The 19,060-nt window shown below is 43.8% G+C and overlaps 1 protein-coding gene across 1 annotated transcript; it reads left to right on the top strand.

The window, feature by feature from the left end:
* The first annotated feature begins 426 nt into the window (after nucleotides 1-426).
* Nucleotides 427-17,607, top strand: LOC121478305 (vomeromodulin-like). The gene is made up of 15 exons (XM_041733253.1): nucleotides 427-467; nucleotides 3,323-3,599; nucleotides 6,466-6,949; nucleotides 7,247-7,348; nucleotides 8,629-8,784; nucleotides 10,080-10,164; nucleotides 10,468-10,525; nucleotides 11,228-11,298; nucleotides 11,742-11,888; nucleotides 12,744-12,866; nucleotides 13,192-13,259; nucleotides 13,506-13,536; nucleotides 15,316-15,376; nucleotides 16,110-16,189; nucleotides 17,455-17,607. Exons 2-15 carry the CDS (start codon nucleotides 3,338-3,340, stop codon nucleotides 17,476-17,478), a joined length of 1,752 nt encoding a protein of 583 aa, XP_041589187.1. The 5' UTR covers nucleotides 427-467; nucleotides 3,323-3,337; the 3' UTR covers nucleotides 17,479-17,607.
* The last annotated feature ends 1,453 nt before the right edge of the window (nucleotides 17,608-19,060 follow it).

Below are 19,060 nucleotides of genomic sequence, written 5' to 3'. Positions count from 1 at the left end.
ATGGTCAGTGCTGAGTGCCTACCATGACGAAGCCATGGCATTGGCACCATAAAGGGCTCTCACTGGGTTGGCACCTGGCAGTCTTTCAAATCCCTCTACTCTGCCATTCACACAACACCCACCTAGCTTGAAGAAAACAGGCCTGTGAAGGTTTAAAATAAGGAAAGGACAGATACCTGGCCTGGCTGCACCTCCAAAAAAGTTCTAAGCACCCTGAACATCTCTCAGAAAGACACTGGCAATGTCACAACCATTAACAGGTGCTGATTTTGGAAGTCAGCCTATATCACGCCACCCTTATCAGCACACTTGGATTATGCCCCTTCATGTCTAACAACTTCTGTGAGAGACACTGGGCTATAAAATGAGATGCAGCTTTCCTTCTGACAGTTCACAGACAAGAGCAGGAGAGGACACTTCCAAAAAGTCCACCTATCATCCACAGAGACCCATCAACACTGGGCAAGGTAAGAACTTGCTAAATCAAAATTCATGAAAGAAAAGGCCAAAATTCTGAGGCAGGGACACATATAGGACAGTTAATCAAAGGAGTGATACCTAGGATTTTGCATTTATAATCTCTTTAGCAATGCCCCTTCCCTACTGAAATGCATAGCACTCTATCTAGCGTGGTAGGTGTTAACAAATGCCTGGTATGCAACTGCTTTTAAAAATGAGGGATCTTGGGGATCCCTGGGTGGCTCAGTGGTTTGGCACCTGCCTTTGGCCCAGGGCATGATCCTGGAGTCCTGGGATCGAGTCCCACATTGGGCTCCCTGCATGGAGCCTGCTTCTCCCTCTGCCTGTGTCTCTGTTTCTTTCTGTGTGTTTCTCATGAATAAATAAATAAAATCTTTTTTTAAAAAAATGAGGGATCTTTTGGGGTGCCTGGCTGGCTCAAGTCAGTAGAGCATGTGACTCTTGATCTCAGGGTTGTGAGGTTAAGCCCCATGTTGAGTATAAAGATTACTTAAAAATACAATCTTTTAAGGAGTGCCTGGCTGGCTCAGTTGGAAGAGCATACAAGCATGTGACTCTTGATCTCAGGGTTGTGAGTTCAAGTTCCACATTGGGTGTAAAGATTATTTAAACTTAAAAAAATAATTAATTAAGATAAAATCTTTTTTAAAAAATAGGGGATCTTTCCTGGGATTATTGGATGATTCCATTTAAGACAATGTCTTAAAAATAGTGCCATAAATTCAGTCACAGGCAGAGAAGTTTATTTCTCCCTCACAGGACACCTACATGTTGCCTTAGACACCAAATCCTAAATTCTCACAGATGAAAGTAAAATGAGAAAAATAATGAAAATGTGATGAGCTTTTTCCTAAAGTCTAACTTATTCAATGTGAAAGATGTCATTGACTTCCCATTATGTCTTCCCAATATTTCAATAATAGCGGTTCTTCTCGGTCTTGGTAAATGGCAGGCAGCTTGATTTGGGCAATGCCTATGCATGGCAAGAGCAGAGGTCAAGGAGCCTGAGGTTTTTTTTTTTTAAAGATTTTATTCATTTATTTATTTGAGAGAGAGAGAGAGAGCGCACCAGCAGGGGGGAGGGGCAGAGGGAGAGGGAGGAGCAGGCTCCCTGCTGAGAAGCCTGGGACCATGACCTCAGCGGAAGGCAGACTCTTAACCGACTGAGCCACCTAGGTGCCCCAATAAGCCTGACTTCATAAAACTTTCAAGGTAAGAAATGTAAACAGAGAGGAACTGCAGAGTCTACTGGCTTCATTGAGGGAAAATACCCTAAGACACAAACCTCTCTACTACCTTAAACAAGACAGAAAGACTTGAGAGAATCATTGTTACAGGAGGAATCTGATGGCCAGAGAAGGGAAGTTACCACTAAGTCACACATCTGAGCTCAGAGTCAAACAGGGGTTTTCTGCCTGGGTGGACCCAGCTCTCTGTCTCCTTGCTGAGGCTAAGTCTCCTAAGCTGGAAATGGGATAATAAATATTATCTAATTCCTAGACTTGCTGAGGATTATATAAAATGTTGCAAATGAAATGCTTAGCACACTGACCAGTACCTACACTGACCAGTACTCCATGAGTAGATATGTATGGACACATCCTAACAAAGAGAGGTAAAGTCAAGACTTACAAGTTTACACATTCATGACAGCTATGGCTGCTCATCCCTGGCCAAAACAAAAAGAAGCCACATGCTCTGTGGTCAATAGAAGGAGCTACAGAAAGTGGGTAAATGGGTTAATTCAATCATAAATCCACACAGAGGAGCCTCCTTTGTGCCATCCACCAACACAACAGTGAGGATGGTCCATTCCCACCATCAGACCATGTCTATGCTCTCTGAGTTTAATGGGTTTTTAAAAAGATATGAGAAGGCCTGATATGGTCATACTGCCATAAAGATAGCTCTAGCCTCTGCACACTGAGCTGAAATGCCAGGATAGCTCAATGACCAAAGGGGTGGAGGGTGCCAAACCTGGAACTGATTGAATAGGTGAGTTAGTCCTGATTAGGTAAAACTACCAGCTGGAGACTGGCCATTGGGCACAGGGTGAGCATATTGTCTGCTCTGTACCACAAGTTTCACCATCTTTAAAATGAGGATATATCCTCCTTCTCAGGGTTGTGTAGAGAGTTTAGAGCAACTGATGTCCATTTACTCTCCACAAAGGGTCTGGTACATAGAAAATTCATACCAACAAGGCCAGTACTATATGCTAGTTGACCACATGCTGGGAGAGACTTTTGCCACCACTGGAGTGACATCTATTGTGGCTGGTTCATCCAAAATCCTTGAATTCTCCAGTTGGTAACTGGAAGGCTCCAAGGATATTTAAGAAAGGAAGACTGGCAGAAGGATATGGACCCTAGAGGTAAGGCTGTTGGCAGGGCTTGGCCTGTACTCAAAGGTTGCCACCTGCCTGTAGACATCTTTATGCAAAGTCGAAGAAGTAGTGGGACGCCTGGGTGGCTCAGTGGTTGAGCATCTGCCTTTGGCTCAGGGTGTGATCCCAGGATCCAGGATCAAGTCCCACATCAGGCTCCTGCAGGAAGTCTGCTTCTCCCTCTGCCTGTGTCTCTGCCTCTCTCTGTGTGTGTATGTCTCATGAATAAATAAATGAATAATCTTTGTTTAAAAAAGTTGAAAAAGTAGAAAAAATAAGACTTTGCCATGTGATGGAACATTTTCCAATAAATACAACATACAGACTAGAATATCAATAATGTGAATAGCACCTTTCCACAAGAGCTAGGACCTTGTATGTGCATAGCCAATACAAATGTACAGGTACCCGTATGGTCCTTTGGAATGTGGTGTCTAACAAAGCTCACTTTTGCAGGTATCAGTTGCCAAGATGCTGACCCTCTGGGCCCTGGTCATCACGCTGACCATTCAGGCAAGAGCAATTGACCTGCCAAGTCCATCTTTACTGGTGGGAACTCTTCCTATCAATGAAGCCACCGGGGCTGTGAAAAACGTCCCTCTTGCTCTAACGGGAAGACAGCTCAGAAATACCCAAAAAGGCTCTCCATCTATAAAACGTCAAGTTGGGACCCCAGGAGTCAAGTGTTCACCTGTGGCCAAGTACTTACTATCTAGAAACTACCTTGAAGAATGTAAGTAAAAATTGTTTCACCTGCACACCTTTGATTTTCCACCCCCTCACACACACTTCTCATTTCCAAGCCCAAAAGTTAAGTACACCTTCACTAAGAATACATTAGAATCATCTTGGGAGCTTGTTAACAAAACAGTTGCCTTGGCTCCACTCGCAGACATCGTGGTACAGCACTACTCCAGTGCACTTGAAAATCTGGTTTTCTAATAAGCTCCAAGATGATGTTGAAGCTGCTTGTCTTTAGTCCACACATGGGGAAGGACTGGTTGAAGCAATCTCGGGAAAGGGAACTCTTGGATCCAGCAAAATGTCTGGTTACCTGCATTTTATGTGATCTTTATCACCTGGACACTGCTAGGAGCTCTCACAGCTTCTCAGTGCTGGACTCTACAGTTCACCCCAAACACCCACAGGTGCTTTGATAAGGAGGCAGGAAATGAGAAATCCAGGTCCACTACCAAACTCCCTAACCAGATTCACTCTCTCCAAGTTCTTTTCTCACACCCTTCCTGAGACTCAGCCTCCTCCTCAAAGATGTGGAATTCTGTTCTCCAGCAATCTCCCAGGGCCAGAGAGCATAGGAGCTCAAGAATTACAAGGCTTGGCAAAGAAGTGACTCTTTTGGGGGACCAAGAAAGGAGCAGGACTCATCAGCAAATAAAGGCCAGTAGGAAAGTCCACAAAGCAAACTGTCATGGCCTTTTGCAGCCATGGCTTCTATAGCCAGCCTTCCAGGATGACGAGACAGAGTAACATAGGGGAATCAGTGCCTGCCTAATGATCATAGTGTCCAGTCCCAAAGCTCACACATCCACTGTTTTGCCTCTTTAGGAACATTTCCTCTGCTCTGCCTCCCATCATCCTGCCTTATGGCAAAATACTTGAAATATATAGAAAAGTTCAGACAGTGATAAAAATAACAGCTGTGGAGGCACGTGGGTGGCTCAGTTGTTAAACATCCAACTCTTGATTTCAGCTCTAGTCATGATCTCAGGGTCATGAGACCAAGCCCCATGGTGGGCTCCATGCTCAGTGGGGAATCTGCTTGAGATTCCCTCCCTCTACTCTTCCTCACCTCTTGCACTCTAATAAATAAACACATCTTTAAAAAAAAAATAACAGTTCTGTGCCCAACAAACAGTGATTTGGTGGTGGTAGTTGTTAATTTCATTGTTAGACATACAAAAACCTTTATATATATGTATATATATCAAATACTCTTGTACACACAACTGAGATTAAGGAAGAAAATATCCAGCCACAGGACTGAAGGCCCTGGGGTTCCTGCAGAACTGCCTCCCTCCCTCCCCTTCTCCTCCTACCCCCCAAGGAGACCTCTGGCCTGTTTATTTTTCCCTTGCCATTTCTCTACATGTTGTGATATGTGGCTATTTCTTCTCAATATAAAAAATTGCACTACATGTTATAAAGTTTTCCCAAAAGGTAACCTGCTTGCATGGTCTCTCAATCTAGTTTCTGAGGTAATTAATCCATGTTTAATGAGAAAGACTTTCCATTCATTTCCACCATGGTATTCTCCTGGATGAGTCCTCTAGAATATGCATCTATTCAATTTCCATTCTGTGCAATTCTGTGCTACTCCAAACAATGCTGACCTAAACACCCTTGTATGCATCTCCTAGTGTCCATGTGAAATTCTCTAGGCAGAAACTTATGATGTGGGTGCATCCACCTTACCCTACATAGGCAAGGCTCTCCAGAGCATAGAGCCCTATGCATGGGAAACAGCAGCAAGACTCCAAAAGCCAAGGCCCCTCAGCTCAGCAGGGCTGGTACTAGTGGACTTCTTCCTCCTGCTACTCTGTTGCCCTTTGGTCCAATTAACTTCTTTGCTGAGAGACGCTGGGTTGACCACCAACCAGATGTAATAGCTCCCCTTCTGAGTTGCTTCTCAGGCCACTGAGAGTAGTATGATAGGACAGGACCCCTGTGACTTCAAAGCTCTCCAGTTGGCCCTTGACCATCTCTCCTTCTCAACCATCTTCTGGGATTCCACTTCTCTCTGCCCTGCTTATCTCCAGCGTAGAGGAAAAGACATGGTGAGCACATCCCCCACCCCGACGATAATAATGCTTCTGGAGGATCAGCGCTGATGCAGGAGGTCTCTTAGCATCGGCAGCTTGTCAAAGGTGGCAAGACCTACCAGTGACCCACAAGGGGGAAATGAGGCCTAAAAAAGAGAAGCATTTGCACAGAATCACACAGAAGGAGAACAGGAGAGTCCAGATCTGTCAGCAACACCGTCTTTTCTCTAGCCACCTCAACCCTACTGACCGCTTAAAATTAGCTCAACTCATTCATCCTGTACCCAATAACCCATGCTGTAGGTTCTATCATGCACCCCTGGAAGGGTGCAGAGACTGGAGCTCAGGAAAGAGATCTTGCCCCAGGCTACTCCCAGGAACAGAATCTAGACCTATAAGCTCTGGGCTACTGGGCTCAAAAGCTAAACTAAGTCCTTTCGTTCCATGCTCAAATCATTTTAGATTTGATACTCATACTATACTTAGATTTGATACTCATACTTTAGATTTGATACTCATACTATACTAGTATACGCATACGCAAAGTATGCGTATACTTTGATACGCATACTCAACACCAGGTTGGCCTCAGGTAGGTGCTAATAAATGTTGACTCTTGACAGGGGACAGGTTATCCTTACATCGCCAGGCTGTCCTATTGTGGTCAGTGACAGGGATGAATATATCCACAAGGCATAATATACAGGACCTACAAGCCTCACAATTCAGAGCTGGTGCTGGCTCTCCAGCTGGAAAGGTTCCTCAAGCTGAACCAGCTGGACAGCCAACAGCAGGATCATGTCTCTTAACCCGTTTCAGATCTGAACGCCACCCTGCCCCCAAAGATCAAGAAGAAGTTGATGTGTGAGGAGGTCCTTCTGTCTGGTATGATTGGGAAAGTGATATCCACGGTGTCTAGCTCCGATCTACTGTCTGTGTTAGACATCACTTCAGCCCTCAACATACCTGGAGGTGTTCCTCTTGGTGGCATCCTGGGCAAGGAAAGTGGTGGCCAGTCCCCAAAGCTCCCACTGCCATTGCTCTCAAAAGCCACTGATGCACTTGGTACCCAAAAGGATCTGGGCAGCCTACCACCCACTGGTGCAGAGAAGAATCCTGTAAAAGGACTCATCAACAACCTTGGTCTTGCAAATCTTCCCCTGCCCCTGAATGACGTAGGTGACCAAGCCAGCAAGCTCACAGAATCCACCCAGGACATGCTGAACAGTGTAGTGCCAGCAGGTGTTGAAGACGCAGTTACAGGCCTGCTGGGAAATCTTAACCTAGAAGATCTCCTATTAGGGTAAGTGATTCCTTGATCATAAGGTCTGGCACAAGAAGAAAGTTGCTATTTAGGGACACTGAAGTTCAACCTCCAACAATCTCATGGAAAGGGACAAGCACATCTTCATGAAGAAATATTCTAGCTCTGTGCTGAAAGGGTGCCCTTTCAGAGGGAAATATGATCGAGATTTCTTGAGCTTAGAGAGCAGTGTGGATGGGTTGGTAAGCTGTTAACTGGCTGCTTCGAGGTTATTTTTCCTACTGCCCAGACTGATTCCCGGAGCCAGGACTGACCCATGATACTGTCACTTTGCAGATTAGAGGTTCAAAAAGTGACTGTGGAGAGCATGACAACAACCATGACAGGTGATGGGATTCTCGTCCATGCCACAACTACTGCCTTCATAGGTGGAAAAGGGTGAGTCTGTTTCCAAATGAGTCAGCTGAGACAGCACAGACTGGAGACTTATGTATGATTCAAGGTCCAAGGGTCAGACAGAGATAACACAGAATAAGGTAGAATGACTGAGGATGGGACAAATTGGAAACAAGGCACAGCTGTCTCTCTCCTCTTCCCCAAAGGACCAATGGAGGGGAATGACCCTATGGAGCCCCATTCTCACATAGTGTAAGCACAGCCAGAAATCCAGATTTCCATGTGAAATCTGCACAATTCTATACATGGGCAATAGAGAAACCTCAGAGAATGACATGCATACTGGTATTATGGCCCCAAATAATCTGGACTCTCCAAGGAAAATCAGCCCATTCTACAAACAGCACTGTCCAAGGCAGTAAGGGGGGACACAGATGATTAAAACGCATGCATCATTCGTCCACCTAATCTGTAATTAATACACAGCTCTATACCAGATGTTGTGCTGGGCACAGGAGGACTAATGGCAGTCCCTGTGCTCAGCAAGCATCAACGTGTGGGGGAGAAACAGGTTAACAGTGTAAACTCAAGGCACACAGGAAGGCATTCATGTGAGAGGAAGGTAATCCACACTGGAGAGAAGGCTTCTTGGATGAACACACACAGCACTGAAACCTCTTACTAAGCAAGCTCCAGGTAGGCACCTAACTGAGGCACTCTGAACTCACTGACCCCTTTTGACAACCTCATCAGAAAAGCAATCCTCTTTCTAGACTAGGTAGTTTAAACTATCAAACCCAGTCATAAACCTTGCTCAAAGTCACACAGCTGACAGAGTCTGAACCGAGGCATTGTGCCTCCAGAGCCCATGTTTGTGACCACTACAGTCAGCAGTGTCAGGAAGAATCATTTGTCTTCTCCAGAACATCTGACTCTAATGAGACTTGGCTCTAGTACATGGTGAGTTTTTCTTATGCTGTCACCCATCCAACAGACAGCTGGGGATACTAGGCACAAGCATAACCTGTAATGGACATCTTATTCCAAGTTGGCCTGATGCTACCAACAAAAGAAGACATCTTGAAGGCTGGTGATTGAAGGAGAGTGATTTTATCAATGTTTACTGAATGCCTCCGATGAGCCAGGCTCTGAATCCTGTGTAGAGGAGGAAGCCACCCTTGAGGCATGCTCACTGGAAAACACCAACCTTTCCCTCTCCCAATATAGACAAATGCAGGAGGCTGACTCCCCAAAAACCTATTGTTTAGCCTGAGAGACATCTTGCAGCCAGGTCTGGTTTCACCCACATCTTGCTCTCCCAGTCTAGCAGGACCTGTAGTCAGCATACTAGGATATGAAGTACATGGCGATGTAACCCTGAAAATTGGCATTTCCACGAACAACACCCAGTGTGTCAACCTCCAAGTCCAGGACAAGGACATCAAGGTCAAGAAAGTGACTCTTCAGATAACGGACATGTACGTGAGACCATTTTTCTCATTCTCTAGATCAATGTGTGCCAAAATGTCCCCACTGATACCACCCTTAGAGATGGAATTTGGCCAATCCAATGGTTTGAATAATTAGTAAATGGAGGTTCAGCGAGTAGTCTCTGATTGGGAAGAGCTCACTGTGTTTGAAAATAGTCTTCTCTCACTCTGCCTGTATTATGCTAGGTGTAGTATACTCTTTGTATTTTGTTCTTTTTGCATAAGCAATACACCCACTTAGATCAAAATTCAAAAGATACAAAAAGCCATACAGTGAAAAGTCCTCCTCTCACCCATGGATGCCAACTGGCTAACTATCCTCCCTGGAAGCAACCAATGGATCTAGTCTCTTCTGTTGGCTTTCAGACATATTATTTGCATGTGTACAGTTGTGTGTGATGTATACACACACAGAAAGGGGCAAATATTATATACGCTTTTCTGGACTATGGTTCACTTAAAAAATAGCTTGAAATCTGTTGCATCCATTTAAAAATAGCTTCTTCACTTTTTTTTAAAGATTTTATTTATTTATTCATGAGAGACACACACAGAGAGAGAGAGAGAGAGACAGAGACACAGGTAGAGGGAGAAGCAGGCTCCATGCAGGGAACCTCACGTGGGACTCGATCCCAGGTCTCCAGGATCACGCCCTGGACTGAAGGTGGCGCTAAACCACTGAACCACCCAGGTTGTCTGCTTCTTCATTTTTTATGGCTTAGTATTCCACTATGAAGATGCACTAAACTTAACAGTCCCTTATCAAGGAAGAGTGCATTTTTCAATTAATAACTTTTTTTAATTTTTATTTATTTATTCATGAGAGACACAAAGAGAGGCAGAGACATAGGCAGAGGGAGAAACAGGCTCCATGCAGGAAACCCAATGTGGGACTCGATCCCTGGACTCCAGGATCACGACCTGAGCTAAAGGCAGACGCTCAACCACTGAGCTACCCAAGCATCCCATCAATTAATAACTTTTGTATCCAACTCCAACTAGTAAAGTCCCAGACAAGTATGTTCACTATCATTAACAAGTACGTGAAGCACAAATATCTCTGCATGGGATTGCTGGGTCAGATGTCAGGCATTGGCAGTTTTCCCAGGCATCCTTGCATCTTCCTTAATGACTGAAACTGTAGACAAAAGGGCTCAGGTACTTGAATGAATTAAGAAGCAGGACATCACACAACTGTTTCATCAAAAAAATGGGTTTTTCCCAAAATCTGGGCAAAATCCAGAAATGCAAGAATTACACGGTTCTTCACATATCTTTCCCAGGCTCACAGATACTTTGCCTCTCCCTGTGCCTCTGCCTTTGGACAACATCATTTCTCAAGTGTTGACAGTAGCTATGAAAGAAAATGTAAGTCCTGGGAAAAAGGAGAACACCACCTCAGAGGTCTAGGTCACTGGGGGAGGACAGAGAGGAGCCCCTTTCTCAGATATTGTCTGATGCTGGGAGAGACTCAAGAAGGACATATCAACCCTTCTGGCCCAAAAGACCCCAGCAGCACAACAGAATAAGGCCTCAGGCTGGGAGAGGGAGAAGTCTAAGAAATAGAACAGAGAGGAGGAGGATGGGGAAAAGGGGAAGAGGAGCTGGGCTGAGGAGGAGGACAGGCCTGTTGTACTCCTTTGGCAAAGCTAACTCGTGGTGATTTCACAGTTTCAAGAATCGGAATCGTGTAACATTGATTTCAGTGATTTCAACGAATGCAAGAACTGTGAGTACAACCAGACCTCCCTGGGGCTGACAGGTCGATGGAGGGCTCCTCTGGGATCCCACCAGATGACAGACCAGGGAGTATGGGGCTTTGAGCTCCAATACCATGTACCTCCAAGCATTCAAACCTCAGTACCCTCAGGGCAGAAAATAAGGCAACTTACCTGCTTCTCTAAACCACAGTGACTCATCCTCCAGGACAGAGCAGGGCAAAGAGGTCTCTGTAGCAGCCCGCCTCCCAAATGGTTTGCAAAATACACACATGTGCAGAGTCAGAGCAAAGACCATTCCCAGTCCTCATGCCAGAGAAGCTGAGAAGCAAAAATTCCCTCCCATACCCAAACACATCCAGAAGACAGGAATGATAGGATACAGTGGACAGTGACTACCAACACAGCCAAAGCAGGGAAGCTGGTAACATTTCCCAAATCCCAGAGTAGATGAATCTGGAACCTGGGCAACAAGTCTATCCCTCTCACTTAAGGTTTTGGCACAATGAGGATAGGTTTCAGAAAAACCCCCCATGTTTTCTTCTTCCCTGAAGCCTCCTCCCAGAAATATGGAAAAGTCAGTAAGACACCAGCTTCCTGCCTGGGACCTAGAAAGAGGAGGGTGTCCAACTGATCCCCCATCTGGAGGGCAGGGCCACCAAGAGCCCAAGGGTTGCAGGGGTCTCTATAGCTCTCTTTCCTCTCACCTGCAGCTACTGGCTTGTTCAAGTACGATGTTAAAAGTTCCAGGATTTCTACACGAGGTCTTTTCATCTCATACTGTGTAAGTGTTCTGTGTGCTTACAATAGATTCTGGGGGAGGGCTGGAGACATCCCCGAACTCATGAAACATATGCTACGTGAAGGACACTTAAATGGGGGAATTCACCTGAAAAATGAGGATTTGTGGCTTCTCTTAGACAATCAGAGGTCTGGTAGTCCTACGTTGTACTACATCTTACAGCCCTAAGTAGGGCCAATCTGCTAGAGAGGAGCCATGCTTCCTCCTTTACAAGAGGTGTTCCTACTCTCCATTCTCCACAACCCCACAACTCCCCACAGACTCCTACAGAGGCTGAGAAGGTCTACCACTGTCATCATTCTCATCCACTGCAATGCTCACAAGGGGCACTTCAGTCCTCCAAATCTCAGCTGTGCCTCCAAAGACACAGAAATTGATGTTAGTCTCACATAATGACAGGGATTTTTCTGCTTTTCTTTTTCTAGGCTAAAGCCCTCTTTAACAACAATATAGTCCCTGTGCCCGGAAGCCCTCTTCCACCAGATCCTAAAAATGCCAACATTTCCCTAACTCTATCCCATATGTTACTCAAGGTAATCATCACTCTAAGTGCCAAGCAGAGCTCTGCCAAGGTAAGCATCATCTATATGGCCCCTGGCACCATTCTCCTCTTCACTTAAGCTTAGTCTATAAAACCCTGAAAGAAGGTAAAAATGCAGTGGGTTCCAGAACATTCTTGCAGAGATAAATATGAGAAAACCCTGTGGGATGTAGATTTTCCCTTAATAATCATGTAAATGGATCCTTGTTGACATTGAAGGACAGCAGAGAGCAGGGGAATGCTCTGGGAATACCTGCTTGGCGCCAAATTCAATGCCAGGTGTCTTATTTACATAATAAATGTCCTTGCATTCTCACAATAACACTAGAAGGCAGGGATTCTTATACCCATTTTACAAAGAACCAAAGTGAGAGAAGTAATTTACCCATAGTCACAGTATGAGCAAGGGAGTGGGTTTATCCACATGTGAGGTATTCATTTGCTTCTGGCCCCAAAAGAGAAAGAAGAGAGGCAGTAATTAACAGGGATATAATAATCACTGAGTACTTTCTATGGGCTAGACTCAGTTTCAGCAGTGTACAATGTTTCCTTAACAGTCTCCCAAAATGATCAACTGCAGAGCAGTCTGCCACAAGACCATAGTAAGAAATAGGTTTAAGCTGGATGAATGTAATAGAAAAGTAAGATTTTATGTGTTAAATGCCCTACTGTCTTTCTGAGAATGGAAATGAGATATAGAAAAATATCTGAAATTAGACCCTGTCTGTTGTGGTCACATCGGATGCACCAGCATCAAGCTAGGTGATCAACTCATACTAGAGGGCCAATAAATATTTGAATAAATGAATGATGCATGGGTGTCTCATAAGGCAACATTCTGCAGTCCTTCTTCTCCATATTCTAAATGATGGCTTCTTTACAACAGATGAATAACCTGACTGCAAGCATCACCAAAATAGCCTACTTCTTCCAATCAGGCAACAAAATCCAAGCCACCTACTGGGTTACTGTGGAAAAGGATGGTGAGAGTGTTGCTAATGGGAAAACGGTAAGTACAATAACAAATCAGGATTGAGGTGTGAGGAGGAACTAATAGGAGCAGAGGTTCCATGGAAAGAAAAGTGGACTGGAGTGTAAAGGAAGCTAATCCCAAAACCTGAGGGCCCAAGTGTCTGGATGTCTCTATGACAAGGGAGGCTGGTGTGCTCAGCCCCCAGAGCAGAAGAGATAAACAGGTTGTCTCCTGAGACCAGGTAATCTCTGCTCTGGTCCTTACCTGTGATCTTGTTGGTGATTACCATAATGTGATAGGTTTGCTGACTAGCCAGGTCAAGGTATTATTTTTAACTCATGTTTGTTTTATATTAATACAGACCTTAATCATCTCCCATAACTGCAAGATTTCAAAAGACAAATTGATATTAAGCATCAAGATTGAGAGGTACTGTCAATAACTACAAAATCCTCTTGACATCTGTCAGTGTAAAAACATATATCAAGAACCCAATTTAAATCATATGCATAATTATAGAGAAATCAAAATGGACTTCTACTCACCTTAAAATTGCTTTCTCCTCTGTACCTGACATTTTATTAGTTGCTTTGAAAAGTGACCTAATACCTAAACTCTAGAATTGGTTAATATTTATGTGAAAATAATTTTTCCTTGTATTTTGTTTCCTGACAGCTCTGAACACTCAGTGACACCCCCTGAGGCTGTAAGTAGATTCAATTTTCAAAATATCTCTATGTGAGAAATTATTTTAATGCCAGATGCTTAGTGACACAGGGACTCTGGAAGGAAAAGACAGAGTAGAGCACAGATGCAATGTAGAGTAGAACTACAGGTTCCAAACCTAAGCCCTCTCTGAAGAGTTCTTAAAACTAGTTCCCAAAGTCCATTATTGGAGTCCCACACTCAGTTGGTGACCTAAGGAAGGCCTAAATCCATGCTTTTTTAGTGTCATGGGTGATTCTGATACACAAGGAAATGCTAGGGTCCACTAGAAGAATGACAAAATGATCTAGATTCTAATCTTGCCTGGATTCATGAGAGTTGCTCAAAAATATACCCAGCCTCCCATGGCCTCACTCTTCCCATCAGTGATTCTCAACTCATGTTCTATGGAGTATGCACATGATCACTAGATGGGAGCCTGGGGAGTGGAGAAATTGGGAAAGTAAGGGTAGGGTCCAGTGAGCAGCCTCCAGGAAATTCACAGGTGGTCCACCAACCTACCTTCTTTAAGATATTTGATTTTATACACGTTCATGCCTCCGTTCAACCAATGTTTAGTGAGCACCACTATGTGCCCAGCCTTAGAATACAACATGAAATAATGATGGGGGATGCCTGGGTGACTCAGTGGCTGGGTGTCTGCCTTAAGCTCAGGGCATGATCCTAGAGTTCCAGGATCGAGTCCCACATTGGGCTCCCAGCCAGGAGCCTGCTTCTCCATATGCCTGTCTCCATCTGTTTTTGTGTGTCTTTCATGAATAAATAAATAAAATCTTTAAAGAAAAAAAAAAAAAAGAAATAATGATGAGATCCCTGACTCCAAGAGTGACCCTCAAGTTTAGGTGGGAAGACAGAGACAGACTAAAATCATAAATAAATCAAGTAAATCATTTGGGAGTCTAGCAACCACACACTGGGTGGAGGCATATAATAAGCACCCAGAAGCAAACAATCTTATGACTATCGGTGACTACAGGGACTGTCTGCATCTCATATGTCAGCCCTGAGATATAAAGGAGTCATTTAAGACAGACTCTGGGAGGTGTCACAAGCCCAGTGATCCTTCTTCTCATCTTTACTGCTGTGCAGTTATGTAGCATGCCAGGCTCTATACAGGGGAAGGGATATAGAAAGGCATAGTCCCTAACCATGTATCTACCCACCTGATGGGACACAAACATTTATGCAGGAAGTTGTCAATTTAGCACAAAGATGACAGACAGAGCACCAACTAGATGGCAGACAGTGAGTTCCCTGAGATGATGCCTGAACTTAGCCTTGAAGGAGGAGTTTACCACAAACCCAAAGTGTATACCACATGAAGAAAACAGGAGGGGTCAAAGGTAGGCATCACAGAATCATAGGCCTTTTGAAAAAGGGAAAGATAAGCAGAATGCCAGCAGAAAGAAGCAGATCTTGGAGGCCCTAGGAGGGTATGCAAAGGAGGCAGGCTCAGCTGCTCAATTCCCAATACTGAATTCAGCATTTGTCTCAAGGGTATGCAGCTGCACCAGTGAACCTACAGCACTGTCTGCAACATAATACTAATCCAAAAACATTTGTTCAAGGAGCCACCTAAGGCATCAAAACCTACTAAAGGGCTTTGGAAAACTCCTGAGTCAGAAGAAACCTGAGAGACTGACCCAGATCCACCTCCCTATCTAGTCTTGTCTAGTAATAGACTTCTACTAGGACAAAACCCACGTATCAGAGGCATCCAAAATATACTGATAAAAAATGCTCCTCTCATCTCTTCCAGGAGGACGAGGTGCAAGATATAATGCACTTGCTTCTGAAGAAATTTTTGTCTGCCTTTAATGGTATGTGGAATTAATAATGTAAACACAAGAATCCTAAGAAAGGGACAAGGGTATGAAACCACACTACAGAATGTTCCATGGCACTGAGCACAGTATCATTCAATCACCATCTGGACTGAAAATCGCTTGTTTTCAGATAGAGACTTCAGAATCTTGAGATGGCAAAACATGAAATTAAATCTAAATGCCTCTTCTATGGGTCCTAATGAAATCTAGCTCACTAGGGGTCTTCAGGACCAACATCATCATACCACTTAGAGGAAACATGGACCTGGATCACCTATCACAGAGATGCTGAAGTTTGAGAAACTTGAGACTGAGATCATGAACTTCACAACCATCATGAGATGATGGTACAAAATGCCATTTATACGTATTTGTGGTAAACCTGTAGATGGGTTCCAAAGATTGCCAATAACACCAAAATAACAGGGTCTTTTAGTCTTAAGTTAGTGAGGGCAGACATGCCTACGTGTCTCTTAATATCAATTCTCTGTACATAGAATATCCACCACATTTCCAGTCGGTTCTAGGGTCATTTCTGATCCTTGTGAACTCTCCCTTACACAAAACTAAGAGAATCTATGTCTAAAATCTGTCCATTGAATGGGCATGGGAACAATTCTTCCTAACCACAGATCTAACCAGAGACCCCTCTGGTTAACTGTAGCTAAAACAACTCAGCCTGGTCATTGTTTCTTTCAACACCTATCATAAAATTCTTTTATTTCAGAAATGACGAGTACATGGAATGTTCCACCAGAAATAACCTCAAATCCTCTAACCAATGCCAAGGTTCAAGTACTTAAATCGGTAAGAGAAAAATACAAATACTTTCCTTTTGCCCTAAGGCCTACTCTATACTTCAACCTTCACAAGATTGAATGGGGCCAACAGGCCTCATCCTCAGTCAGTTCCTCCTGCTTTACCAGCTCCGACCAGTCTCCCCATTCTTTCCTAGGCAGATTCATTGCCTATTGTCCCTTTAGACAGAAGTCCTAAAACTGAGACACTCTTGGTTATACATAAGCAAATAATCTACCCATCCCCATGAGGACTCTCATACTTTTCTGAATATGTCTCAATCTCTTCTTTGGAAACATCTCCACCACATATGCCTAACTCATCTACATTATCACCTTCTGTATACTAGAGCCTCTCATTCCTTGCCACTTTGACTCAAATTTCCACCCTTCTTCCTATCTAATCTTAAACCCAGAGAAAATTACAAAGAGAATTTGCTTCCTAAGAAACAGATAAAAGAATGAGATTTTTATTTAAATTTGTCACCAGAAAAACAGCAAATAATGAGGATGGAACAAGGGAAGATATATGAAAGAGCAAAGAAGTTTAGAATCTCCATCACCCTTAGATGTTCCATTCTTGATAAACATGCTTATTGAGTATGTAATCTAACCAGGAAAATAATGCCTTTCATTTCGGTTCAAATATCAGAAGTTGTATACTTGTGCTTTTACTTAACCCTCAAATTTCCCTGGATCTGTGGCCAAATCAATACTAGAGTATAGAGCAGAGTAAATCAGCATTTACCTTACTGTTGGTTTGCTACCTCCTGCTCTTATACTCCATGGCTCTGGGTGGCCTTGGACCTATCATTTAGCCTCCTGAAGTCAGCCTCGAGTCAAGGGATTAGATTAGATGAACATCAGCTATGTTCCAGCTACAAATGATAGCCCATCCAGAACTGGTTTATGAAAAAATAAAATTATAGGCAGTGAACATCCAGGGATGGGACTAGCTTCAGCAGTGACCTGATTCAGGGCCCAAAATATGACACCAGAATCCATCTCTTGGTTCTACTATTTCTACATGGGCTCTATTATGGCTGTACATGAAGGTCTCCATGTACTGGGAGCTTCTCTCTCCATTTCTTTCTGGAATAGTTCAAACAACAATCACCCAGAAATAATCTCTGAGGCTCCCACCATCCTGACTAGTTCTCTTCTTGAAGCAAGCTCTGTGGGCAGAGGAATGGAGTGTACTGGCTAGCTCAACCTGTGCCTGCAGCCAGTTTATGTATTTAAGAGTATAATTAGTTGTCTTTTATCTCCTCACAGAATGATCTTCAGGCAGCAAACTAAACCCACCACACATGATGCCAGATAATTTTCCAGAATGAAAGCATTTTAAAACTTCTTTAAGAAATGTTAAGCCAAGGACATCTTTATTACTAAGAAGCCAAGTAGAATAGAGTTCTTAACATGTCAACTATTCTTTGGAATCTCACCAATATTATCTGGAATTAAAAAGTGCAAGAAAAGCAAGAATCCAGAGATTTTTAGCATTTTGTAAACACTTCTTTAATAATAAGCTTATTTTCATGCAAAAAAACCAGACTCCTTTGTCTTCAATTCATACAAATAGGAATTTTGTCTTATGTTTATGACTAGTGAAAGCACTACTTCCTAGGGACATAAAAATTAATAGTATGAATGATGAGGCAAAAAAAACCACAGGATTAATTTATCTAGTGCACTAGGGGACAATCCTGACAATGATTAAGACTTTTCTTCCCATATCTCTGCCCTCCTCTCCCCGATTCCAAGTGCTTTATTTTGCCCGTTGGCCCAACATGAAAATCACACAGGGGCTAGAATCCAACCTCCCCCATCATCACAAGCTAAATAGTGGGGGGCACAGTCCAAATGCTAAAAGCTGGATGGAAAAGAGAAGGAAGAGCCTGCCAATACCATGAACAGGACAGTAAAAGATCTAGGTCTCAGCTTAGGAACTATAGGCCATGCCAAGTGGCTATGAGAGGAAAGCTAAGCCGAGCAGTCAGGAAACCAATAAATGCAAAAAATTCCCAGAAAAGTATACAAGAGGGATACTGAGAACACAACTGTGATCTCTACATCAGGCAAAGACCCTATGTCTTGTACACAGTGTCTGCTCTGGAACCAAAAGAATTCAAACTGTGGATACAAAGACCAGGTAGGGGAAGCAGGGCCAGATACTGGGCTTGCCTAACAGCAAGGGGCAGCACAAAATTAAGGCCAAATCTTCCTATTACCTTCAGCCTCTTGTCCAAACTTTAGGTTCTGATTTCTCCCCAGGCCATACCTCCCATAGTCAATCCCATCTCAGTAAATGGCAATACAATCCACTCAGGTTCCACAGCCAGACACCTGGAATCATTCTTGACTCATCTTTTTGACCAACAGACCAAGTCCTATTGATTCTGCCAAAAGAAGACCTCTCCCATCTGTTTGCTTCTCTCTCACCATCCTAGTCCAAGTCGTCATCATTTACTAGGGCAACTGGACCTCCTGTTTCTGCCTATGCCACCTACCATCCAGTCTACCTGGATGTGAGAGTGAGAGAGCGCAAGCAGGGGAAAGGCAGGCAGAGGAAGAGAGAAGCAGACTCCCTGCCTAGCAGGGAGCCTGATATGGAACTCAAACCCACAACCCTAGAATCAGACAGACCCGAGCTAAAGGCAGACCCTCAAATGACTGAGCTACCCAGGCGCCCCTAAAACAGAAACAGAAACTTCTAAGCAGAGACTAAACAAAACAGACACTTCCAGGGAAGATAGTGGAGTAGGAGGACCCTAAGCTCACCTCATCCCACAAATATACTAGATAACACCCACATCAGTGTAAATAACCCAGAAAGTGACCTAAAGACTGGCAGAAAATACTCTCCACAGCTAAATGTAGA

Source organism: Vulpes lagopus, chromosome 18, assembly GCF_018345385.1.
Source record: "Vulpes lagopus strain Blue_001 chromosome 18, ASM1834538v1, whole genome shotgun sequence".
Lineage (NCBI taxonomy): Eukaryota > Metazoa > Chordata > Mammalia > Carnivora > Canidae > Vulpes > Vulpes lagopus.
The sequence above is the reverse complement of the archived record's forward strand: the minus strand, read 5'-3'. Positions and strand labels throughout refer to the sequence as shown.

What these genes read in the sequence shown, in the direction of transcription:
- LOC121478305 (XM_041733253.1), top strand. Translation starts at nt 3,338, where the DNA reads ATGCTGACCCTCTGGGCCCTGGTCATCACGCTGACCATTCAGGCAAGA. An exon ending in CAGTAGCTATGAAAGAAAAT is followed by an intron (nt 10,165 to 10,467) that starts GTAAGTCCTGGG and finishes GTGATTTCACAG; the next exon opens with TTTCAAGAATCGGAATCGTG. An exon ending in CAGTGACACCCCCTGAGGCT is followed by an intron (nt 13,537 to 15,315) that starts GTAAGTAGATTC and finishes CATCTCTTCCAG; the next exon opens with GAGGACGAGGTGCAAGATAT.